Source organism: Diplotaxodon limnothrissa, linkage group LG10 (assembly GCF_057381915.1).
Source record: "Diplotaxodon limnothrissa isolate DT_005_m linkage group LG10, D_limnothrissa_male_GT1.1, whole genome shotgun sequence".
Classification (NCBI taxonomy): Eukaryota; Metazoa; Chordata; class Actinopteri; order Cichliformes; family Cichlidae; genus Diplotaxodon; species Diplotaxodon limnothrissa.
Window position 1 is genome coordinate 8,896,126 of NC_140605.1, and position 23,715 is coordinate 8,919,840.

At 40.8% G+C, this 23,715-nt stretch overlaps 1 protein-coding gene across 1 annotated transcript; it reads right to left on the reverse strand.

The window, feature by feature from the left end:
- Positions 1-1,682: 1,682 nt before the first annotated feature.
- On the reverse strand, positions 1,683-22,916 carry LOC146623854 (beta-glucuronidase-like). The gene is made up of 13 exons (XM_085364329.1): positions 22,644-22,916; positions 20,757-20,942; positions 20,094-20,275; positions 19,843-19,985; positions 7,675-7,862; positions 6,523-6,675; positions 6,200-6,378; positions 4,766-4,912; positions 3,926-4,010; positions 3,362-3,538; positions 3,146-3,281; positions 2,551-2,715; positions 1,683-2,223 (listed from the first exon to the last, which is right to left on the reverse strand). Exons 1-12 carry the CDS (start codon positions 22,857-22,859, stop codon positions 2,564-2,566), a joined length of 1,944 nt encoding a protein of 647 aa, XP_085220455.1. The 5' UTR covers positions 22,860-22,916; the 3' UTR covers positions 1,683-2,223; positions 2,551-2,563.
- Between the last annotated feature and the right edge of the window lie 799 nt (positions 22,917-23,715).

Genomic DNA, 23,715 nt, shown 5'->3' on the forward strand with positions numbered 1-23,715 from the left:
TCTGCTCAACAATGACATGCACCAAATAAATGGAGTATTTCTCTGCAATTACAAACTCTGAGTAAACAGTCGTGGTATCGAAATAAGGTTAACACTTGTGATATTTAATCAACTGACTGTTGTTTTGGGATAAACTTATTTGTGTTTTTAATTGACATATTTCAAAATATTATTACTATATTTAATAGCATAGTAAAATCAAAAGTACCCCATGGCTGAGTGTGTGACATTGTCTCTTAGAAGTACCCCCCCCCCCCCCCTCACTCACACACACTCTGGTAATATTTACATTTCAGTATCTTCTAAACCTCAGATTATTTTTGTATCTTGCAATGTATACTTAACTGCTTTGTATCATTTTATGCTTTCTCTCATTCCTTTTTCTGTTGTGTGGATAGCTGAGACCTGTTTCAATCTGCAGGTACTGCTTGCCTTTCAGTTTCATTTGTAAATTGTTATTTAAAGTAAATGTGCATTTAAATATTTCGTTAATCATTTACTTAGAATTTTTAAAAGATACCATGAGTCATTAACAACACACAAGTAACTGCTTTGCAGTTGGTGTGATACTTTATTTAGAAATGTTAATCGACTGTCTGATCACAGCAAACTAGGAACGACAGTCTGTACAGTTGAATGTCACTGGCATAAAAATGATTTTTTTTAAAAAAAAAAAAGGCCCAAAAAAGATTGATAGCGGCTAAAGGAAACTTGTAAAAGGAGAATAACAATGGACCCAGAATCTAACCCCACTGGTTAAACATGCTGTGTAAGATCAGAATCTGCTTGCAAGAAAGAGAATGTTCTTCCAGACAGTCATTTTCAGTACAACCTTTTTCATTTATACAGTTTTATGTATCACATGACACCTTGTATCTAATGACATGGCCTTTGAGTGCCATTGAGCACAGTTTAAAATGGTACAACCAACCTGAGTACAGTTACTGACCATGTCCATTCAGGATCATTTAGGATCACGGTCTTACCCATCTTATGAGGTCTGCTGCCAGCAGGATACTATGCCATGTCACACAGCTCAAATCACAAATTTCAAACTGGTTTTCTTGAGCATGAAAATGAGTTCACTTTACTCACATGACCTCCAAAGTTACTAGATCTCAGTCTATAGAGCACCTTTGGTATGTGGTGGAATGGTAGATTTTTATCATAGATGAGCAACAGATAAATGCCTGAGGAATCTTTCCAGTGCCTTGTTGACTCTATGTTACAGAGTAAAAGCAGTTCTGAAGGCAAAAAGGGGTTCATCCTGGTGCTAGCAAGGCATACGTGATACAAGTCCCATCCAATGCCGATGATGCATCTTCACTGTACTTAGCCTTGAATGAAAGACTTTTGAAGCAAAAATAAAACAGAAATAAAATAAAATAATGTTATCACCACAATCAGATAGCAAAGACTAGCTCTTCTTTATTGTAAAACAGGCCTAACTTTGCTTTTATTCTTTATTTGGTGCGGGTGACTTCATAGTGACTGGAACGGCTGATAATACTTGTAAAGCTGCATACACACTGAAAGTGATTTGCAGTGACGTGGTGATGAGAGACCACAGAAAGTAAACGATATTCACTTCAAGTGACTTTGGGCAAAAAAAAAAAAAAAAAAAGTGGCTATCACCTATTTTTCGTAGGTGATAGCCACTTTGTTTTCTGAACTTTCGGGCGAGAGACTGAAGCAACTACCAATGAGAGTGAAGAAATGCACTGATTGACATCTGACCTTTTAGTAAATACAAAGGGGATCACCTAGGTAACCTGAATCTGGAATGTCCAAAAGCATAGAGCCTTTAGCTTCAAAGCGATGCGCGATGAGCAAATTGCTTGCAGTGTATACAAGGCTTTAAAGTACTTATAGTTCAAAGATGGTTCAGAGACAACCTTTTTTAACTTAGAGGTCATTCTTTTTCGTAAAAACAACAACAACAACAAACAAACAAACAAAAAAACATTCCTTAATCACCATGACTGAACTAGCAGCAGGTTTTGGATTTAAATGAGCAGCACAGGGCTCAATGTATAGAAAATGACTCCAAGGTCACTTTAGATGAACAATAGTGAGAGCAGGAGTCTACTGATCATACTGCATCCTCAGAAGCGACAGCAGAAGATTAGTCTGTTCTGCTACCGTGCTCACAGAATCAAGTAGTGGATCACCTACACCGGTGAATGTCACCATGGTGGGACTTGATGGGTCTTCTGCATCAATCTGAAAAACCCCAAAACAATACAAAAGTTAGAGAGACATATTAGTAAAAGCTGCAGCAAAGTGTTCAACACCAAGCAAACATCCCCCTTGTGGGGGTACTGTGGGCAGACCAACACAGCCCACAAGTTGGCAAGCCCACTATGGGTTGCTGACAGAGTGCCCACAGAATTCCCCAAAAGAGAAACAGTTCTTTGGGCCCCACATAGGCTAGATTACAGAGGCCCCACATGTGCAAGTCTAGTGTGGAGTCCCCACAGAATTCCCTCCTCGGGGCCCAACAGGAGGGAATTATATTGGCAGGTTCGGAGCATGTCCCAGACTGGTTACCTTCAACAAAGTTTCAGAGTGAACAGGGGTATTTAGTCCAAGGAGGCAGTCTCCACGTCTCATTAGCCAGTCTCCAGTACCTCCTCCTCAAGATGAAGGCTGCTGCTTTAGGCTGCCTTTGCCTGGTAAAAATACCCTTCTTGTTCCCCACCACACGATGGATTGCTGTAGACAGACAATTAAATATCATTGTTACAGGGCAGAATATAATAAGGTGACTGAATAAAGCTTCAAATACTAAGTATTAAATATTAAGATAATTTAAGACAATTGTTTGGTATTTACAATTTGTGCAAAAACTTGTGCAGTGCAGATTTAAATTGGTTAAAGTGACAGTGTGTAGAATGTCAAGAGGGGTCATTTCTTTCCACAGAAGTTCATCTAGAAACTTGACTATGTTGCCATTTTGTTTTTTAGCCCAGATTTCCTTTTGAGTTTCCCTTTAATCTCCTGATATAAATTATCACCTAGGAGGAAAAGAGCTCTCATCTTTAGACAAAACATAGGCTATACTGTATACTATCAGTACTGTAGAAACAGGAAAAACGGCAGCAGTTCTGGTTCTACAGGTTGCTTGATTTTGAAGCTGCAGTACCTTGTGCAGTCATGAAGTCTGCAAAGTTCCAGATGAGTTCACCAATAACATACTGCTTCCTCTTCTGGTCAAACACATCATGGTAGCTCTGCAGGAGAGCATTCTGGTACTCCTCAGTGAACATCATGGGCGGATCCTGTAGAGTGACAGTAAAACTTGTTAAAGATGCTGAAGTGACATGTGACTAGGTCACTGAGTGAGTGAGTTTATTCTCACCATGTGAAGCCCTGGAAGTGCATCTGCTCCATATTCACTCTGGATTATGGGTTTCTTGTACTTTCCATACCAGTTCTCAAACTGAGCGTTGAGCTGAATAGGAATGACCTCCAAGTGGCCTGGATCATGGTACCAGGAGAAGTAACTGTTTACACATACAACATCTACAAAGGGAGCCTAGAGGGCGGGAAAAAAAATAATTAGATTTAAAATATTTTAGAGGTATTCTTCAACATGATGACGACATATTTTTTTAAAATATTTTAAAGGCCACAAGAGAACTCCACCTTCTTGAGCTTTCCTTTATTATTCATGTACAAGCTTAAAGCATATTTGTTGTTAGACAAAAATTGTAAAATGTATTTCCATAAAACTTTGTGTACTCGCACAGCCATTCCTTCATGGATGGATTTTAAGGGATTCCCGTGGGGTGGGGGGTGGGGTCACAGGTGGAGGCTTGTTGCTAAATTGTAAATTGCTACTTAAGGGTGGTCTTAAAGTGCTGTGCATCTTTTGCTAGTTTAATATATTCTTGATAGTGAGGTGAAGGCTGTGGAAGCTCACCCCTTTGTCCCTGGCATAGTTACTGTCTGTGATGTAGGTGACAGGTCGGGTATGGTCCAGAGCTTTGGTATGCTTTATCAAAGTCCTGCAAGGAAAACAAATGTTGTTGACGTTGATATACCTGAGGAGTCACCAGGATTATCAGATGCATAGTTAGAATGTCACATAATCGATGACAGAAAAACATTTCTTTTCTATCAATCGTGGCTCAAGAGTTGGGCGTTCGCCTTGTAATCGGAAGGTTGCCGGTTCGAGCCCCGGCTTGGACAGTCTCGGTCGTTGTGTCCTTGGGCAAGACACTTCACCCGTTGCCTACTGGTGGTGGTCAGAGGGCACGGTGGCGCCAGTGTCCGGCAGCCTCGCCTCTGTCAGTGCGCCAGGGTGGCTGTGGCTACAATGTAGCTTGCCATCACCAGTGTGTGAATGTGTGAATGACTGGTTGTGTAAAGCGCTTTGGGGTCCTTAGGGACTAGAAAAGCGCTATACAAATACAGGCCATTTACCATTAGTCTTTAATCTGAAGTAATTGGTGGCTCCATGGTATAGTGGTCACTCGATCAAGAGCTGCATAAACCCAGTCCCAACCTCAGCACATCCTTCTGCTGTGGTGACTCCATGTGAAATATGAGAGCAGCCACAAGTACCAGTTTAATCTGAACTATTTTATTCTCTTAGGCCTTCAGCATGACAGAACATATGCTTGAATTACCATTTAAATTTACAGTTTAAAAACATATTGAACCATCTGGCATCATGTTGCTTGATTGTGTAGTGATGACTATTTGAACAGTGGCTATAATAAGTGCTTTACACCTCAAAAGAAAAATAACCTGTACTCACTTGAAATAAAATTCAGCAGGAGGCATTTCTGAGGCGGGCTCATTGGCTACCGACCACATGACCACAGAGGGATGGTTCTTGTCCCGGCGCACAAGCTCATCCATGACAACCAAGTGGTGAGACAGAGAGGCGTTTCCAAAACTGCGACTATCAGCAAGGCACAAAAGATACATCTCAGCCTGAGCTGAAAGACTAACAACTTAGATCAATCCATCTTTTGGGCTCTACAGAGACCACAAGACAAAGCTAGCACTGCAAGAAGTGAAGACCTAACTCACAACTAGGGATGGGTATCGTTTAGGTTTTATCCAATACCGGTGCCAAACCGGTACTTTTGAAACGGTGCCGGTGCTCAAACCGGTGCTTAAAGAATGGAGAACACAAAATTGGTCCAAATACCTCTCATGTTCAGCTGTTTCTTTTGTTAAAAGATAACAATGTTAGCCTTTTCTGCAGCTATGGGGCATATATGGTATCACTCTTGGCTGGAAGCAGCTTAAACAATGGAAAAAAAACACAAACTTTGTTCAAAAACGGTTTTCCACTTTTTCCTTGGTTATTTTAGCCTTTTTGGCCAGGGTGAAGGGAGTAACTGCCATCAAACAAGAAGACAGCCGCATGTAGCTATGATGATGTTTGCTAGTTCACCGTACTGCATTAATATAATAACGTGGTTAGCCTACTCAACGTAAATTACAAACGAACAACATTAAGCTACTCACGCAGAGAAGAATGGCTGCTGCTGCCATCATCATCCGTCATCATTTCTGCTACACTGGCAGGGCTAGGGGCCAGGACTCTACTCTTCGGGTTTTTGGGGGGATGTTGCTAACTCCGGGTCCGATAACAGGCAACCCACCTGCAGTAGATGTGCACGGTGTGAGGTCTCGCAGCAAGCTATCAAATACGGCGCATTTCTCGGCTTTTAAAAAATAACGCTATGCGTCGCCAGGTGTTTCATCGGATTTGAGGTGTTACCTCCTTTGACAGTATCAGCTTAAAGCACTTGTTGCAGGCTGCTGAGTTTGCATATTTTGCTGTGAAGTACAGCCAGACTTTTGGCCGCTTCGCCTTGGGCATTTTAATCTGTAGCTCTGCTCTAAAAGAACGTACGTACCTGGACCCACCTACTATCCTCGGAAACGTAAAATGATTGGCTAGAATCTAAAGTCTATCACAGCTCAGGAAAAAAAAAAGCACCGAAATAAAGCACCGAAATGTGCGCTGCTTTTCGGTCTGGTTACTACCGTTTATGTCAGAACCGGTGCCATCATAGCACCGGATACCGGTACCCATCCCTACTTGTGCTGAGTCACAGGATTGCCATACCAATATGCAAGTTTCTCCATATCTTCACACATTGTAACACAGAATTTCTCACTGTTGACCTCAAACATACTCATGGGCTACAGAGATGCGTTTAGTGACACTTACATGTCTTTGATGCCAACACCTGGGCACTCATCTATCACCACAATCCCATGACGGTCACACATCTGCAGGATCTCCTCAGCATAGGGGTAGTGGCTGGTACGGAACGAGTTGGCTCCCAACCACTTAATTAAGTTAAAGTCCTTTACAATTAGGGGCCAGTCTAATCCTTTACCTCGAATCTACAACACATTAAAACCAGGAAAATAAAGATGAGGTCATTAAATTAAGTCTCTTAATTGTGATTCAAATTAATGTTGACACATTGTTTCAAAGACAAATAAGACAGAGTCATTCTGGATTTTCATCCCTCTAGTGGTACTCACATCAGAGTCCTCATGTTTATTAACACCATGGAAATAAAACGGCTTGTTGTTAATGAGGAACTGGGTCTTGGTAACGTTGACTGTGCGGATGCCGACTGGCAGAGTATACACATCTTCATATGTTGATGTCTCACTGACTGCTATTAGGTGGACCTAGAGGTTAAAGTACAAATGGTAGAAATGTTGTTCTTTACATCTTCTTCAGCAGACATGATGTCACCAGAAATGTAGCAGTTGGCACCAATACCAGTAGAACTGTGCAATTCTCTGTAGCCAATTTGATATCAAAACAAAATCACGATCCCACGTAATTAAACAAACCGTTTTCAAACAGACATGGCAGCACATCATTTATTTAAAATGTTATTATGTTTATGTCAACAGGACACCGACTAAAATGTTAGGATGGTTGCTGAGAAGCTTACTAATATTAGCATAAGAATAAGCTAACATTACATTAGCATAAGCATTTCATGTTAAAGTGAAATATATTTAATTTACTGAACAGGTATTCTTGGTGTGTGTTGTGATTGCTAGTATTTCAATTTTCCAGTATAAGAGAGGTTTAGCAGCAGATTAGTATCAAGTATAATAATATTTATATATTTTTAAATCACAAGGTTAATACACGCACATTCTTGTGACAATGCAACACACAGTTTAGGGTTCATTCAGTGGTTTTTGTAAGGTACAGCTTAACAAGCTGCGAATATAAAAAGTATTCCCCCAGCAGAGAATCTATAATGCACTTAAAACATGCTGTGAATAAAATAATCAGGGAAAATGTGGCACTTTCAGTTGAATTGAAACTTGCATATTAGGCTAATGTTTATAGAACAATAAAAAAAAAATAAAAAAAAAATCAAAGATTAAAGTTGCTTCTAAGACAAAGGCATTAGATCCAAATAAAAATAGCAAAAACCCAGGGTTAACCCTTAAGTTACCTGGATAAGTCAAAATCCTGGTTTCCGCTTTTCCTCGTGGTACATAAACTGTGATTTTTACACTGTTTACACTCTACTAACCAATTAATAAAAGATCATTACTTCTTAACAAACCCCCTTAATGAGCCTCACAAATCTAATGGCCATATTGTCAAACCACATCACACCGCAGGAACACACTTCCCTGTCTGCAAGCATGTTGTCTTACCTCCATAGAATAAAGGTAACCTGGATTCTCGTGCATCAAGTACGGCCACCACAGCTTCACGTCTACAACTTTGAGGACTCCAGATGGTGTGTTAGAGGAGGCCACACAGTGGCCATCTTTGTCCATCAGAGTAACCTTCAGGGTGGCTGTTGCAGCACCTTGAACAGATACTTTGTATCTAACAAGACCTAGAATCCAGAAGAAACAGCAATATCTGATAAATAGTAATAGCACATTCAATCTGTATTGTATTAATGTGGATCCTATTCACTATGTTTTTGCACAGTTCCAAAAAAAAAAAAAAAAAAAAGCTGGGATGCTGTGTAACATGTAAATAAAAACAGAATGCACTAATTGTAAAATCTGTGATTTTTGAAATCACCATGATGCACCCTCATGTGTTCAGAGATGCAGACTTTTGAGTGCAGATAAGAATCCAGACTGTCCCGCTCCTCTTTAGTCTCAAGGATGCAGCATCCATTTGCAGGTGCAAAGTGGTTGACGTCGGTTGTGGTGGTAATCCCCGAGCCAGTGGTGGACAACAAAAGGTGAAGAGAGCTATCGAGCTGTAGAAGATTTGGTTAGCCTGTGCCACTTTGGTGGCAGCAGATGGGTCCGTACCCATCTGCTGCCACCAAAGTGGCACAGGCCACGCAGGCCAAGCAGACATGGCTCAGGAGGTGGCTAAAGCAAAAGCTTGGGTGTGAGGAGTTCAGTGACGAAAAAGACTTTCAGACTGCCTCAGAGTGATTCTGTCAAACCGTCAAATGATTTAGGAGGGGAAAGTGGTGCTCTACTCACATGGTAGTGCAGAGCGGCACTACTGACTTTAAATGAGGATATAGTCAGGTAAACTTCAGGTACCTCCTTAATCCCACTGTCACCTCTTCTGTAGAGGATGTAGGGTCTGAGGATCACTCGCCCATCACTGGGGTCAGGTCACTGAGGTAATATAACTCTTTGGTGGCAGCGCCCCTTGGTAGTATGAGATTGCTCCTGATTTCCTGAAGGCTCTAGATGTTGTATGGCTGACTTGGTTTACACGCCTCTGCAACGTCATGTCAAGATCTGGGGCAGTGCCTCTGAATTGGCAGACTGGGATGGTGGTTCCCACATTTAAGAAGGGACTCGGAGGGTGTGCTCCAATTACAAGGGAATCAAACTCCTCAGCCTCCCTGAGAAGATCTATTCCAGAGTACCGAAAAGCAGAGTTTGTATGTTAGTGGAACCTCAGATTCAAGAGGAACATTTTTATTTTTAAGGATATTTAAAAGTGTGTGGGAGTTCAGCCATCCAGTCTACATGTGTTTTGTAGACTTGAAGAAGGCATTCGACTGTGCCCCTCAGGCTATTCTGTGGACCGTGCTGCTAGGGTAAGAGGGGTTTCTAGTAGGGGTGCAACAATACACAAAATTCACGGTTCGGTTCGATACTTTGGTGTCACGGTTCGATATTTTTTCGATACAAAAAAAAGTTCATGCCTTTTTAATTTGTCATTTATTAAATTTTCACGGCACATTCCGCACCACATCTCTGTGCGTTCATCATTTGTTTGAAGCCAGCTCACCTCCTGCAACTACTTTTCCGACAATACGTGCTTCTTTTGTGGTTCGGACTCCTTCTGACATTTCTTTGGAGGTGGAGGAACATCACAGTAATTGCTTAAAGGAGCTTGCTTCTTCGACATCTTTAAGAGTTCTAAACAAATGTCTGTCCTCCTCCTGAAAATCTTATGTATGCAAACACGCATTGCAACTTCTTATCTTGTGCCCGTTTTTTATTTTGACAGCGAATGCGCACCTGCGGACCACTTATGTGCAGCCCTGGTTATTTCGCTTGTCATATTGCAGCCACAGAAATTCTTTTGTCCATGAAACCATAAAGCTGCACTTTCTTTTTGCCTTATAGTCTGATTTGTCATAACTTTTCCGTTTTGTGGTAAGTTTTTCTTTGGCTGTCACTTCTTCACCCTGACCTGTCTTATTTGGCTCAGCAGAACTAAAATATTGTGGCGAGCTCAGACAAGGAGGAGACGGAGGTATCGTTTGGTCTTGCTTCCCGTGAGCTAGCCAGGGAGCACAGCCGTTTATTGACATCTGCAGAAGAACACTGCCGCTAGCTAACTGCTCAGCGCGGAAACAGCACAGCAACAACAACAACAACAACAACACCACCACCACCACACAGGGCGCCCTCTGACCCCGGAAGGACACACCGTCGCAGCGAGAGGGCGTCACCCGTCACTATGGCAACATAAACAAAACATAACTGTACAAACAGAACCCCGAACAGCCCTGATCCGCTACAATATATATCCTGCTGCTTTTACACACGCACTCACATAATGCTCAGCGATTCTCTGCACAATCAACCTCTCACATGTTTAAGCTTGTTGCGGGAGATTTTACTTGTCATGTTTGCATAGTAAGCTAACGATTGATAAGACAACGTCAGAGGAATTGGTGCGCAAATTATCATCACTCACCAATCAGTGCTGTCGCTCTCTATACACAGTTCGCGCGATTGCAAAGTGAAAGCAAAAAAACAAGCGCAAATTCAAACACGATTTCAATATGTCACATATTGGCAGTGGCTCACCGATGTCAATGACATAATTACCCAGCTACATTTCCGAAAGAATGCAAAAGCATTGACATAGATTTTTCCTTCCTACAATAGCCCGACGGGCAGGGTAGCCCGTCTGAAAAAAATCGCTAGCCCCAGGACGTCGGGCTAGCGATTTTGCGAGCCCTGTATCTGATTGAGGAATCACTCATCTTTGGAAAAGAGAGTTTATTACAGAGAAATGCCTCTTTCCAAAATAAAAGCTATACTATCCGCTTCTTCTGGGCTATATTCTCAGCAGCATAAGGAGAATCATGTGCTAACAGCTGTCTAAATGACTCGGCTAAAGTTAGTAGCATGCTTGTTGTTTTTGTCTTTGCACTAGGATGATGTAAATGTGCAGTCATATTCGTTGTGTTCCCACTAGTGCTTTCAGGTTAATCTCGTTGAAATGACCTTAACGCCACAACACGGCAAATCTCCGTTAACGAGCTACCACCGATTGCCCTGTGCATGGGGCTAGACGGCCAACACGTTAACGAGCTAACTGCGCTAACACACTAGTTCCCACCTATGTAATTGAGCATTGCATGGCACATCCAACATACTGTTTTACTTTAGTCCATGACTCGCTTACCTTCAGGGTCATACATCACATGAAAACCAAAATAATTCCAAACGCCAGATCTGAATGAGGGTGGGGGGGGGGGGGGGGGGGGGGGGGTCCATGTTGCAAGGAGAGCTTAACTTCTGTCTTGCTAGCTTGCCCTGCGCTCTTCCTTCTGACTATGCTGTCTGTGTTGAGCGCTCAGTGGATCTGCGCTCGACAGTGCAGCCTAGGCGGAGTAGTCGAACGCAGATTCACTGAGCGCTCAACACAGACAGCATAGTCAGAAGGAAAGTTGATAAAATAAATTACAAATGTTGTATTGTTCGATACATATGCGTACCGAACCGAAAGCACTGTATCGAACGGTTCAATATCGATACGAATATCGTTGCACCCCTAGTTTCTAGCCTTTTGTTAGGAGTTATTTAGTCCTCGCGCAACTACCGTAGTTTTCGGGTCATAAGCCGCTACTTTTTTTCCCCCCCACACTGCGGCTTATACTGACGTGCGGCTAATGCATTTTTTTTTTCATGCGGCCAAAAACATTTTTCCTGGTAACAGTAGACCAATAAAATTGATAAGTAGTATATATACGGTATATATTTTTACCGGTTGTTAAGAGACGTTGTAATGTTGTTTGTGCACTGTTCCGTAATAAAAACATAAGCAATGTGATTTGTGTGTTACACTGCAAAAACTCAAACTCTTATCAAGTATATTTGTCTTGTTTCTAGTCAAAATTTCTCATCACACTTAAAATACGAGAAATCAGCTACAGAGTAACATTTCAGTGAGATATAGGAACTTGTGAAAAAGTCTTGAAAACATATTGTTTTATTTTTTGTACCTTTTAACATTTCACAAAGTAAACTTGTTTTGTATTATGAACACATGTTTTTGTTGGCTGGTTAGAGTTGCATGGATCGCAGATTTATCTGTTTTTTGTGAATATAAGCTGCTGACTGGTGAGCTGAAGTTTCAGCTTGGTACGTTAGTGTTCATCAGTTAATCATAAAACATATTTAGTGCTTATAACAAATATATTATGCTAAATAAAGACAGATTTCTACTTTGGTTAGTTTTTTTAACAACCATTTAAAAAACATATTTTGCTTTTGTTTTATTTTTTACTGCAATTCCTGTAGAGTAGCTTTTATAGTGTTAATTCAGTATGTGCTACAAAATAAAAGCCTTTCCTTTACATTAGGTTTGTGGGCATTTTATTTTGAATTGTTCCAATCATGGCACTTCAAAGGAACAGCGCATCACAGGAACAGCCTGTGATGTCACAGTGCACATTCTACTGGAAAACCCTATAAATAGGGGAGACGTTCAACCGACTTTAGTGGATCTCGGATGGCAGAAACACAAAGCAACCTGGTTGTTAAAACAAAGACAAGGCGGACGCAGAGAAACGCACACGCACACGCTGACGCATCTACAATGGCAGAAGCAAAAATAGAAATGGTCATCACACCAAAACCTGAGGTTGATAAAGCCGCACAACCAAATACTAAAAAGTCTCCTGTGGCACAACCACCAAAGGAAACGGTTGTGAAACCAAAGAAACAAAAAAAGCAAAAACAGAAAAGAGTGGCTGAAGAACCAAGAAGACCAATTACTCGGGCATATGCCTGGGCTCTTCTTGAAGCTCAAAACAGCACGGCTGATGGAGCAAACCCAAAAAATGAAGAAATGCTCCCCATTTCAAATGCAAAGGAGGACATGGAGAGAGAGAGAAATGGGAAGAACCCCAGCAGACCAAACCCTGTGCCTAATGGAGGGACTTGGGAATATCAACCCATTCCCACATTTAGACCCCCGTTTAATCCCTGGCACGAGATTGCTGCTCTCAGACACCAACTGGAAGCCTCCCAATACCATCAGAACGACCTTTACGGTAAAATGGTAGGTGCAAACAAGAGGGCCTCTTATCACCAGCTTCAGGTGAACAAACTTCGTGAAGAAATTCACGAGAACGAGCAAAATCACGAGGAAACGATCAAAGGCCTCATAGAGCAGCTGGAAGAGGCTTCTAGTAATAAGCCCTATGACATCAGTGAGACAGACACTCTCGTGAGTGACAATGAAGCTATGGTCATATTGGATGAGGTGATTGCTACCCTGCAGGACCAAATCAGCCACCCTACCACAGAGCAGTGTGTGGAGTCTGCCACTCCAACCACAGAGGCTTCACACACTGACTCTGTAGGACTGAAGTCCTCTAAGGAGGCTGAATTTGAGCTCAAATGTAGGATTCAGCAAGAGCAGATTGAGATGCTCCAGAAACAGCTCCTAGCAGCTCAAAATCAGCTTGAAGAGCAGGCCGTTAAACATAGGCAGGAGCAGGAGACACTCAACCTGGAAATCAGTGACCTGAAATCCCAGCTCTGCCCCAACAAGGCCCTTCATGATTTGAAGCTAGAGTCTCTGGAGCGAGAGCTGAAAGGGGCCAAAGCTTCCTCACTTAAAATCCCACAGCAGCACAAAGAACAAAATTCCACTGCTGCAAATGAAATGCACAAATTTGAGCTTCCGAAAGAAAACGAGACTGGAAAACAGGACAAGATGGAAAAAGAGGACTCACTGCCATCCACTGCAAGGTCTGTGCAGGAGCCTCAGAAAGAAAAAGACACCACAGAACAACAGAAGATAGAAAAAGAAGAGTCAGCTGCATTTTCTGTACAGGAATCTTTGCAAAGTGTACAAGACAAACAGAAAATGCTCAATGTCAAGGTGGCTGAACTCAAGACTGAAGTCAAGAGCCTGCCAGAGATTCCGCCAAGTAAGAAGAAGAACAAGAAGAAGCGGAACTGTGCGCGTCCCCAATTTCACATAATTGGTGTCAACATCAAGTCCTAAAAATCATATTTATATACAACTAAATTGTCAGTGAACATTTGAACCCCTCTCGGTCAAGACAGAAGGCCACCCCTTCCTGAGCCCGGTTCTGTCAGAGGTTTCTCCCTATTAAGAGGGAGTTTTTCCTCTCCACTGTCGCCAAGTGCTTGCTCATAGGGGATTTGGGGGCTTTTTTTTTTTTTTTAAACACCAACCACTGAAAAGTTCACTGACATCAAATTTAAGACTCAGCAAATATGGAAATGGATCATTCGTCATCAAGTGAGGAATCATCCATTTAAAACATGTTTGCTGAGTCATATTTAGTTGTATATAAATATGATTTCTGTCACACTAAGGCCAATCACAGACTAATTTGGACAATTGGTAAAAAATAAATAAATTGAAAAAATTGAAAAAAAGTAGTTGTGTCATTGTTTCGTGTAGATTTCAAATAACATGCCATTTTATGTCAACATATTTCTGTTACATTTGTAGTGCTCGTGGTTTTATATTCTTATGATCCTGTTTGTTTGATGAGTATATCCTTCTGCCTTACTTCACATATTTACTGCTGCTTGGCTAGCTTTAGTCATGCTAGCATCAGCACGGGTAGAAACAGATACACATCAGAGACATCACATGTAGCTTGTGTTTATGTTCAGAGTGACATCTGATTTAAAAGCAGGCAGCAAAGCACTGAGCAGCATATCAGTCAGCACAGAAAACAAATGCCATAAATGTCATCAATTAGGCTGGAATAATTTGTTTCTAGTGGCTTCTATTGTAAGTGCTTTACATTTCAGCATGGCATCCTGTATGTGTCCTACACTGAGGACACTTGAAACTGGTCATTTTCTTAGAATGGAGCTAAAGATAAAAACAAAACAAAACCAAACTTTCATAAGAAATCTTTATTCTGCAGTAAGGGACATTAAAAACCTAATAATGTTATCATTAAAAATATTAAAATGTGAAGTAAGAGCAAAATGTATGTTTGATACATTCAGTCATTTCATTTCAGTAGGTAAATAGTGTAAAACATATTTGCTTATATAGGAAATATCTGTTACACAGAGTGGTGATAGCATGACTCGTTCAAGGTAACAGTGAATGAGCAACAACTGGACTTAAATACATAAATAGCCCTTTTTGAACTAGAAGTCATAGTCATACATTTCATTCACACCCAAATGCATTGGGGACAATCGAAGGTTCAGTATCTTGCCCTTTGACGTGTGGACTGAAGCACTGATTAGTACACATAGCCACAGCTGCCCAACATAAATGATTCCATGTTGGTTAAAGACCAAATCAATCAGCTGCATATACACTGCAAAAACTCAAACTCTTATCAAGTATATTTGTCTTGTTTCTAGTCAAAATTTCTCATCACACTTAAAATACGAGAAATCAGCTACAGAGTAACATTTCAGTGAGATATAGGAACTTGTGAAAAAGTCTTGAAAACATATTGTTTTATTTTATTGTTTTATTTTTTGTACCTTTTAACATTTCACAAAGTAAACTTGTTTTGTATTATGAACACATGTTTTTGTTGGCTGGTTAGAGTTGCATGGATCGCAGATTTATCTGTTTTTTGTGAATATAAGCTGCTGACTGGTGAGCTGAATTTTCAGCTTGGTACGTTAGTGTTCATCAGTTAATCATAAAACATATTTAGTGCTTATAACAAATATATTATGCTAAATAAAGACAGATTTTTCCACAATGTATATGATAGTAAGAGTTAGTAAACCTCTATTAAAGTCTCCCTCTGCAGTCTGTTGTTTCTTAGATTCAGCATTGAAACTGAATTTAAAACAAAACATAGATGACATTCTGTCGCCTCATCAACCACCAAGATCTCACTGCCTACAGACATTCAGTAACTCTCATTGGATAATGTTAATAAATATCTTTCACTAAATATGAACGTTTTCTACCTGTCCTTGTTTAAATTATGAAAGAAATTATTATGCCTGAGAATCTCTAGAATGTCGAATACTTTCCACTAAACAGTTGTCTTCTACTTTGGTTAGTTTTTTTAACAACCATTTAAAAAACATATTTTGCTTTTGTTTTATTTTTTACTGCAATTCCTGTAGAGTAGCTTTTATAGTGTTAATTCAGTATGTGCTACAAAATAAAAGCCTTTCCTTTACATTAGGTTTGTGGGCATTTTATTTTGAATTGTTCCAATCATGGCACTTCAAAGGAACAGCGCATCACAGGAACAGCCTGTGATGTCACAGTGCACATTCTACTGGAAAACCCTATAAATAGGGGAGACGTTCAACCGACTTTAGTGGATCTCGGATGGCAGAAACACAAAGCAACCTGGTTGTTAAAACAAAGACAAGGCGGACGCAGAGAAACGCACACGCACACGCTGACGCATCTACAATGGCAGAAGCAAAAATAGAAATGGTCATCACACCAAAACCTGAGGTTGATAAAGCCGCACAACCAAATACTAAAAAGTCTCCTGTGGCACAACCACCAAAGGAAACGGTTGTGAAACCAAAGAAACAAAAAAAGCAAAAACAGAAAAGAGTGGCTGAAGAACCAAGAAGACCAATTACTCGGGCATATGCCTGGGCTCTTCTTGAAGCTCAAAACAGCACGGCTGATGGAGCAAACCCAAAAAATGAAGAAATGCTCCCCATTTCAAATGCAAAGGAGGACATGGAGAGAGAGAGAAATGGGAAGAACCCCAGCAGACCAAACCCTGTGCCTAATGGAGGGACTTGGGAATATCAACCCATTCCCACATTTAGACCCCCGTTTAATCCCTGGCACGAGATTGCTGCTCTCAGACACCAACTGGAAGCCTCCCAATACCATCAGAACGACCTTTACGGTAAAATGGTAGGTGCAAACAAGAGGGCCTCTTATCACCAGCTTCAGGTGAACAAACTTCGTGAAGAAATTCACGAGAACGAGCAAAATCACGAGGAAACGATCAAAGGCCTCATAGAGCAGCTGGAAGAGGCTTCTAGTAATAAGCCCTATGACATCAGTGAGACAGACACTCTCGTGAGTGACAATGAAGCTATGGTCATATTGGATGAGGTGATTGCTACCCTGCAGGACCAAATCAGCCACCCTACCACAGAGCAGTGTGTGGAGTCTGCCACTCCAACCACAGAGGCTTCACACACTGACTCTGTAGGACTGAAGTCCTCTAAGGAGGCTGAATTTGAGCTCAAATGTAGGATTCAGCAAGAGCAGATTGAGATGCTCCAGAAACAGCTCCTAGCAGCTCAAAATCAGCTTGAAGAGCAGGCCGTTAAACATAGGCAGGAGCAGGAGACACTCAACCTGGAAATCAGTGACCTGAAATCCCAGCTCTGCCCCAACAAGGCCCTTCATGATTTGAAGCTAGAGTCTCTGGAGCGAGAGCTGAAAGGGGCCAAAGCTTCCTCACTTAAAATCCCACAGCAGCACAAAGAACAAAATTCCACTGCTGCAAATGAAATGCACAAATTTGAGCTTCCGAAAGAAAACGAGACTGGAAAACAGGACAAGATGGAAAAAGAGGACTCACTGCCATCCACTGCAAGGTCTGTGCAGGAGCCTCAGAAAGAAAAAGACACCACAGAACAACAGAAGATAGAAAAAGAAGAGTCAGCTGCATTTTCTGTACAGGAATCTTTGCAAAGTGTACAAGACAAACAGAAAATGCTCAATGTCAAGGTGGCTGAACTCAAGACTGAAGTCAAGAGCCTGCCAGAGATTCCGCCAAGTAAGAAGAAGAACAAGAAGAAGCGGAACTGTGCGCGTCCCCAATTTCACATAATTGGTGTCAACATCAAGTCCTAAAAATCATATTTATATACAACTAAATTGTCAGTGAACATTTGAACCCCTCTCGGTCAAGACAGAAGGCCACCCCTTCCTGAGCCCGGTTCTGTCAGAGGTTTCTCCCTATTAAGAGGGAGTTTTTCCTCTCCACTGTCGCCAAGTGCTTGCTCATAGGGGATTTGGGGGCTTTTTTTTAACACCAACCACTGAAAAGTTCACTGACATCAAATTTAAGACTCAGCAAATATGGAAATGGATCATTCGTCATCAAGTGAGGAATCATCCATTTAAAACATGTTTGCTGAGTCATATTTAGTTGTATATAAATATGATTTCTGTCACACTAAGGCCAATCACAGACTAATTTGGACAATTGGTAAAAAATAAATAAATTGAAAAAATTGAAAAAAAGTAGTTGTGTCATTGTTTCGTGTAGATTTCAAATAACATGCCATTTTATGTCAACATATTTCTGTTACATTTGTAGTGCTCGTGGTTTTATATTCTTATGATCCTGTTTGTTTGATGAGTATATCCTTCTGCCTTACTTCACATATTTACTGCTGATACGTACGTATACTTAAAGGTAGCCGTGTTACAGGCGCTGTTCGAGGAAAAAAAAAAGCATTTGCAGTATGTATTTTTGTATGTTACCATAACGTTTGTGTTACCATGTTTATGTTACCTTACGGATTAAATTAAACGTTAAAAATCCTCACGTGTAATATTTCTGTGTAAATATCTCATATTACGAGTGAAACGCATACGGCTTAAAAGCCGGTGCGGCCTATACAAGTACAAAATTGATTTTCTTTCTAAAATTAGAGCATGCAGCTTTTAATCAGGTGCGCTCTGTAGTCCGGGAATTACGGTACATTAAGAGCTTGGCCTGCATTTCTGGCAATAAGTCAGACTCATCTGCAGTGGGCATTGGATTTTGCCAGGGCTATCCTTTACTAATGATTCTGTTCAAAGTTTTTATGGACCTAATTTCAACTCAGGTGGCAGAAGGCCTCCAACTTAATGACCTTAAAATCTCTTTTTGTAGATGTTGTGGTCCTCTTGACTTTATCAGGTGGTGGTAGCACTGTAGTTATTCATAGCCGAGCATGAAGTAGAGCTGAGTATGTGAGAGTTTTTCCCACCTATGATGGTTAAAATGGCTTTATCGTAACCATGGAGTATAAATGGTCATGTCAATATTAAGCTGTCTGCATTTAATTCAATCTGAGTTTTTTGTTGTTTTTTTTTTTACTCCCACACGCTGAGAATGCATCATTAATCCCAACTGGAAATTTTTCTACCTGGCACACAGGGCTGAGCATGCGTGTTTATACACTACCAGATAGGGAAAAATATGGCAACAGTGGAAGTTTCAGACGAGCAGGGAATTTGACTCAGTGTTGTTTGGATTTCACGAGAAGGATGTCGAGCAAAATGTGGTAATTTACAAAACATGCTGTAAAACTATGGAGGTATACTAGACATGTCCTACTGGGAGGAGGCCACGGAGTATACCCAGCACATGCTGGAGAAAATATCTCTCATCTTGCCTGGAAATGACTCGGTGTTCCCCTGGTGCAGCTGGAAGAGCTATCTGGGGAGAGCAAGGTTTTAGGGGCAGGGATAGCTAAGTAGGTAGCATGCCATGAGGTACCCCTGAGCAAGGTACCGTCCCTACACACTGCTCCCCGGGCGTCTGATTAGTGCCTGCCCACTGCTTCACTGAGTGAATGGGCTAAATGCCGAGAGAATAACTTCACAATTTTACAATGAAGAACATTATTCTGCAATTGTTTCACAATTTGTAGATACAGTTTTTTGCAGACTGGCAAACTTCTGCCTAGCTTTACTTCTGAGAAAGTCTACCTTTCTAAGATGCTCTTCATGTTACTCACTTGTTGCCAGTTAAACTAATTAGTTGTAATATTCATTCATTGGTTTCTTTTGAGTACCACTTATTTTCCAACCTCAAATTCAAAATGAACCAATATTTGTCATGAAATAGTGAAATGTCAGTGCGCCCCAGGACGGCTGTGGCTACAATGTAGCTTGCCATCACCAGTGTGTGAATGTGTGTGTGAAGGGTGGACGACTGAATGTGTAAAGCGCTTTGGGGTCCTTAGGGACTATGTAAAGCGCTATACAAATACAGGCCAAATGTCTCAGTTTAAATATTTAATGAGTTTTCTGTAGTCTCTGAATAAATTTGTTTTTGTTTTGCAAATCATTGCATTTTGTTTTCATTAACACATTGTTCCAACACTTTTAGAATTGGGGTTGTCCATCAGTTTACCTGCTCACATATTCTTTGGTGCTAGTAAGGAAATTTGAAATGAATTTACCAGTGTTATCCATGAAGTTGGTCTCCACTATGATGTCATCCACATACACCGTAGGAGTAGTATACAACAGTACAGGACGATGTATCCCAGCATAGTTGAAGAAATCAAAGTAGATGTTTTGCACAAAAAAACCATCAGGATACCTGCAGACCAAACAGTCTTCACATCATCTACATTCTCACCGATGCATCAGCTTAAAGTTTTAAAGGGTGGCAATAAAGTTAAAAATATGAACCAAAGAATGAGGGTACCTGGTACGGTCATTCATGTACTGGATGGTGCCTGGAGGAAGAGTCTCCAAAGTTAGAGTGTTGTTTACAGCAATGGTGATTCTGCATGGCTTCGTTGGGTCCCTGCGGATTAAACTACTAATCTCTGCCTCAAAAGGCAGATGGCCACCTTCATGCTCTGTCACTTTCTCTCCATTCACCCACTGCAACAGAGAATGATCACCGTTTTACATGAGCTACAATTTAGTGACACACAATCTTATTTACAATGAAGCAAGGATGTATTTTGAAACAATACATTTCTTCCTTATTTTAGCAAAATGATGGCAAACCACAGTCTGCATGTATCACAACAGCCTGAATCAACAGTTTTATTGAGTTTAGGTTCTAAACTAGCCTGCCTACAGCCCAAACTTGTCATCTACTGAAAACATTTGTTGCATTACCAAGCAACAAACAAACTTTTAAACAGTTCAGACCTTATATCAGGAAATACAGATGCTGGTGTCCTAGTTTTCTTAAAATAAGTATATATTTTCCAAGAAATTGTTTCATTATGTGTGTTTTTGGATCATTAATCGATAAATCCATAAATATCATTGATAATTACTAAAATAATAATTAATATGTTTGTAAAAATAAATAATAATAAATAAATATTTTTACAATTATCATGATACCCACCACTATTGAGTAATAGTGAGCACTTCCCACTCTAAGAACCACTCTTGTTCCCTCATCGGAGATCCAGCGGGCCGGCACGAACACCTCTCGCTCATACCACACCCAGCCAATGAAATCTCTTAGTGTGGGGTCCTGTGTGATGTCATTGTAGCTGGCAGGAACTGGCATTTCAATCACTGGGCCGGTCTAAAGAATATAAAACAACAAAGAGAAGACAGGACTTTACAGGGAGACCTGTAGCAGCCATTTGAAAGTAGGCAATACACATGTTTATGTATTTGACTTCATTTTGATTCTCATGGTTAGCCCCCTTCGTGTGCATTTGCCAAATATTTATAATGTAAGGTTTTGACCTTTGTTCTCCATCCATCCATTCGCTTCCACCTATCCTTTTTTAGGGTCGCAGGGGTGCTGGAGCCTATCCCAGCTGTCATAGGGCAAGAGGCGGGGTACACCCTGGACAGGTCATCAGTCTGTCGCAGGGCTAACACACAGGGACAGACAACCATTCGCACTCACATTCACTCCCGCATTCACACCTATGGGCAATTTAGATTTTTCAATGAACCTATCCCCACAAAGTTCTCATCTTGTTTATTTTTCCTTGTGAAATTGTGAATATTTTCTGCAATAAATGCCTCTAAACACCTCAAAACAAGACAATCTGACAGGAATGTATCCATTTGTGCTTGGTTTAAAGCAAGGCTTTGTGAAACACGGAAACATTTAAAGCATGTGAGAATTGTGTAACTGTTTTGAAACAGTCTGATAACCATCTCCAAAGTGACTGGACACTTTTTTTTTTGCTATTGCCATGAATTGATAATGGTATTCTGTGAAACAATGACACATAAAGGCCTTGCACAACTCTAATTTTACTTAGTATGCCAGACTATCAATTATGATCAACATGTTTTGGTTTTGAAAAATCATCATGCAGCATAGCAAGAAAAACTTTGACACTGTTAAAAACAGCAGGCTGTGACTGATGATCAGCATGTTTCAGCAAATATCATTTCCCCTCCTGTTGCGTTAACATACGTGAGGTGGTTTCAGTTGCTTAATAATTCGATGCAATGCATAATGAACCACTTTATAAAATAAATTATATATTGCAAAAAAACTGTTTTTGTTATAACCTCATATTTTTGTGGACTTAGATGTCACCTACTTTGAAGGTAGCTTAAGTAAAGTTAATTGAATGCTTCCAATAATGGTCATGCAAAATGAAAATCAAGTAACAATGTCTAAATTTGTTATTTCTAAAGCTTTTTCTTTCTTTCTTTTTTAGTTTTCTATAAGTTACCTCCTCAAACTTGATGTGATAGGTATAACAGGAATAAAAATCTATTTTTGCTAATGTAAAGCTGTGGATAAGCAACACATCCAGTGGATCGTGTTCTTAGAGCAAGCATTAGGGAACTCTGCTGTGGTTGCTGCCGATAACGACTTTTAGGCTTTCTGGGAGTTTACCAGGCTTGTTCCAGCAGCAGAAAAGCCACCTATCCAAACTGAGGATGCACGAAAGCTTCAGTTCGCAGTGGTCATGAGACTTTCCACCCGGGCTTTGAAACTTAGTTTTGAACACCCAGTTACTAGCTAAACGTATGAATGAGTCAACCCAAAAAGTTTGAGGGTTTCTTGTATTTGTGTTAACACGTTTTATGGCATTCCAAGTAGCTTTTATTTACGATTTTTTTTTTTTTTTTGTATAACTACATAATTGCAGGATGTTTAAAGGTTCTTGTTTACAGAGATTAAAATGTGCACATTACTGTATGTGCACTTTGTTTTACTATTGACAGGGTTACAACAACCCTGTCAATAGTAAAACAAAGTGGGCTGATTTATTTCATCTGACCTGCTATCACCTCCGTTCCCGCTCACCTCTGCCAGCCGACGTTTGTACCAAGCCTTCTCGAAGCCCTCGTTCCTGTTGAGGGACCCGTCAGGCCTGAAATCCCACAGCCCGTTCAGCTCCTTCACCTCCCTGGAGGTGGACTCCCGGGGAAAGAGCATGCCGCCGTCCAGCGGGAGCACCGTGCCAAACACTGATAGCAACCACAAGACACGGAGCACCGCGGAACTTCCAGGTACAAACATCCTGAAGCCCTCTTCTACTGCCCTCTCGGAGACGAACCCCGAAGTTTTCTTTGTTGTTCCGCTTTAGAGGTCACGTGACAACGGCATTACGTAACATCCCCACCGCTTTTCTGCTTAAAGCCCTCCAACGCTCTTCCCTTTTTTTCAGTCCTGTCATTTTCTCCCCTCAAGCTAATCTTTAACTCTTTCAGGCTGGAGACAGACGAAGTTTCGCATTTCAACGCTAAGCATTAACCTTTTATAAAAAAAATAGTAGGTTTACCCTGCCGACAGTTTCCCTGCCAGCGTTGGGGTTTTTTTTGTTTTGCTTTGTTTTTTGGCCGACAGACACAGTTTCCTCACTTTTCATCTTCCTTAAAAAAAGGAAAATTAAAAAAAAAATCAGCTGCTATATTCAGAATTAAATGTTTTAGTTCTTCTAATGTGACATTAAAGTAGGCAGGAAACATCCAGGATGTCACCAAAGAAACTAACTTAGCACAATATGTCTGTTTGTCATATTTAAGTCATATCTGTTTTCACATGAATTCGAAATGCAGATTCACAGATTCAAAGTTCAGTGCTTTTGTTTACACTTAAAGGTTCAACAACTGGAGACAACCAATAGATCCAGTGTAATCCACAAATTCACAGTTACAGTCTCAAGAAGACACCATTTTAATCAAGCCCTCACTCCTTGCCACAAGATCACTCTGGGAGGATTACTAACACCCAAATATCCTGGGCAGAAGGGAGCAGGAGTCACAAGGACATAAATGTTTAACCACAGGAGGGCCAAGTCCACTAACAGTTCTTAGTTAAAAATCCAGCCTTGAGTGAACTGCTTCATCAAGCTTAAGTAGGAGACAGGTCATAA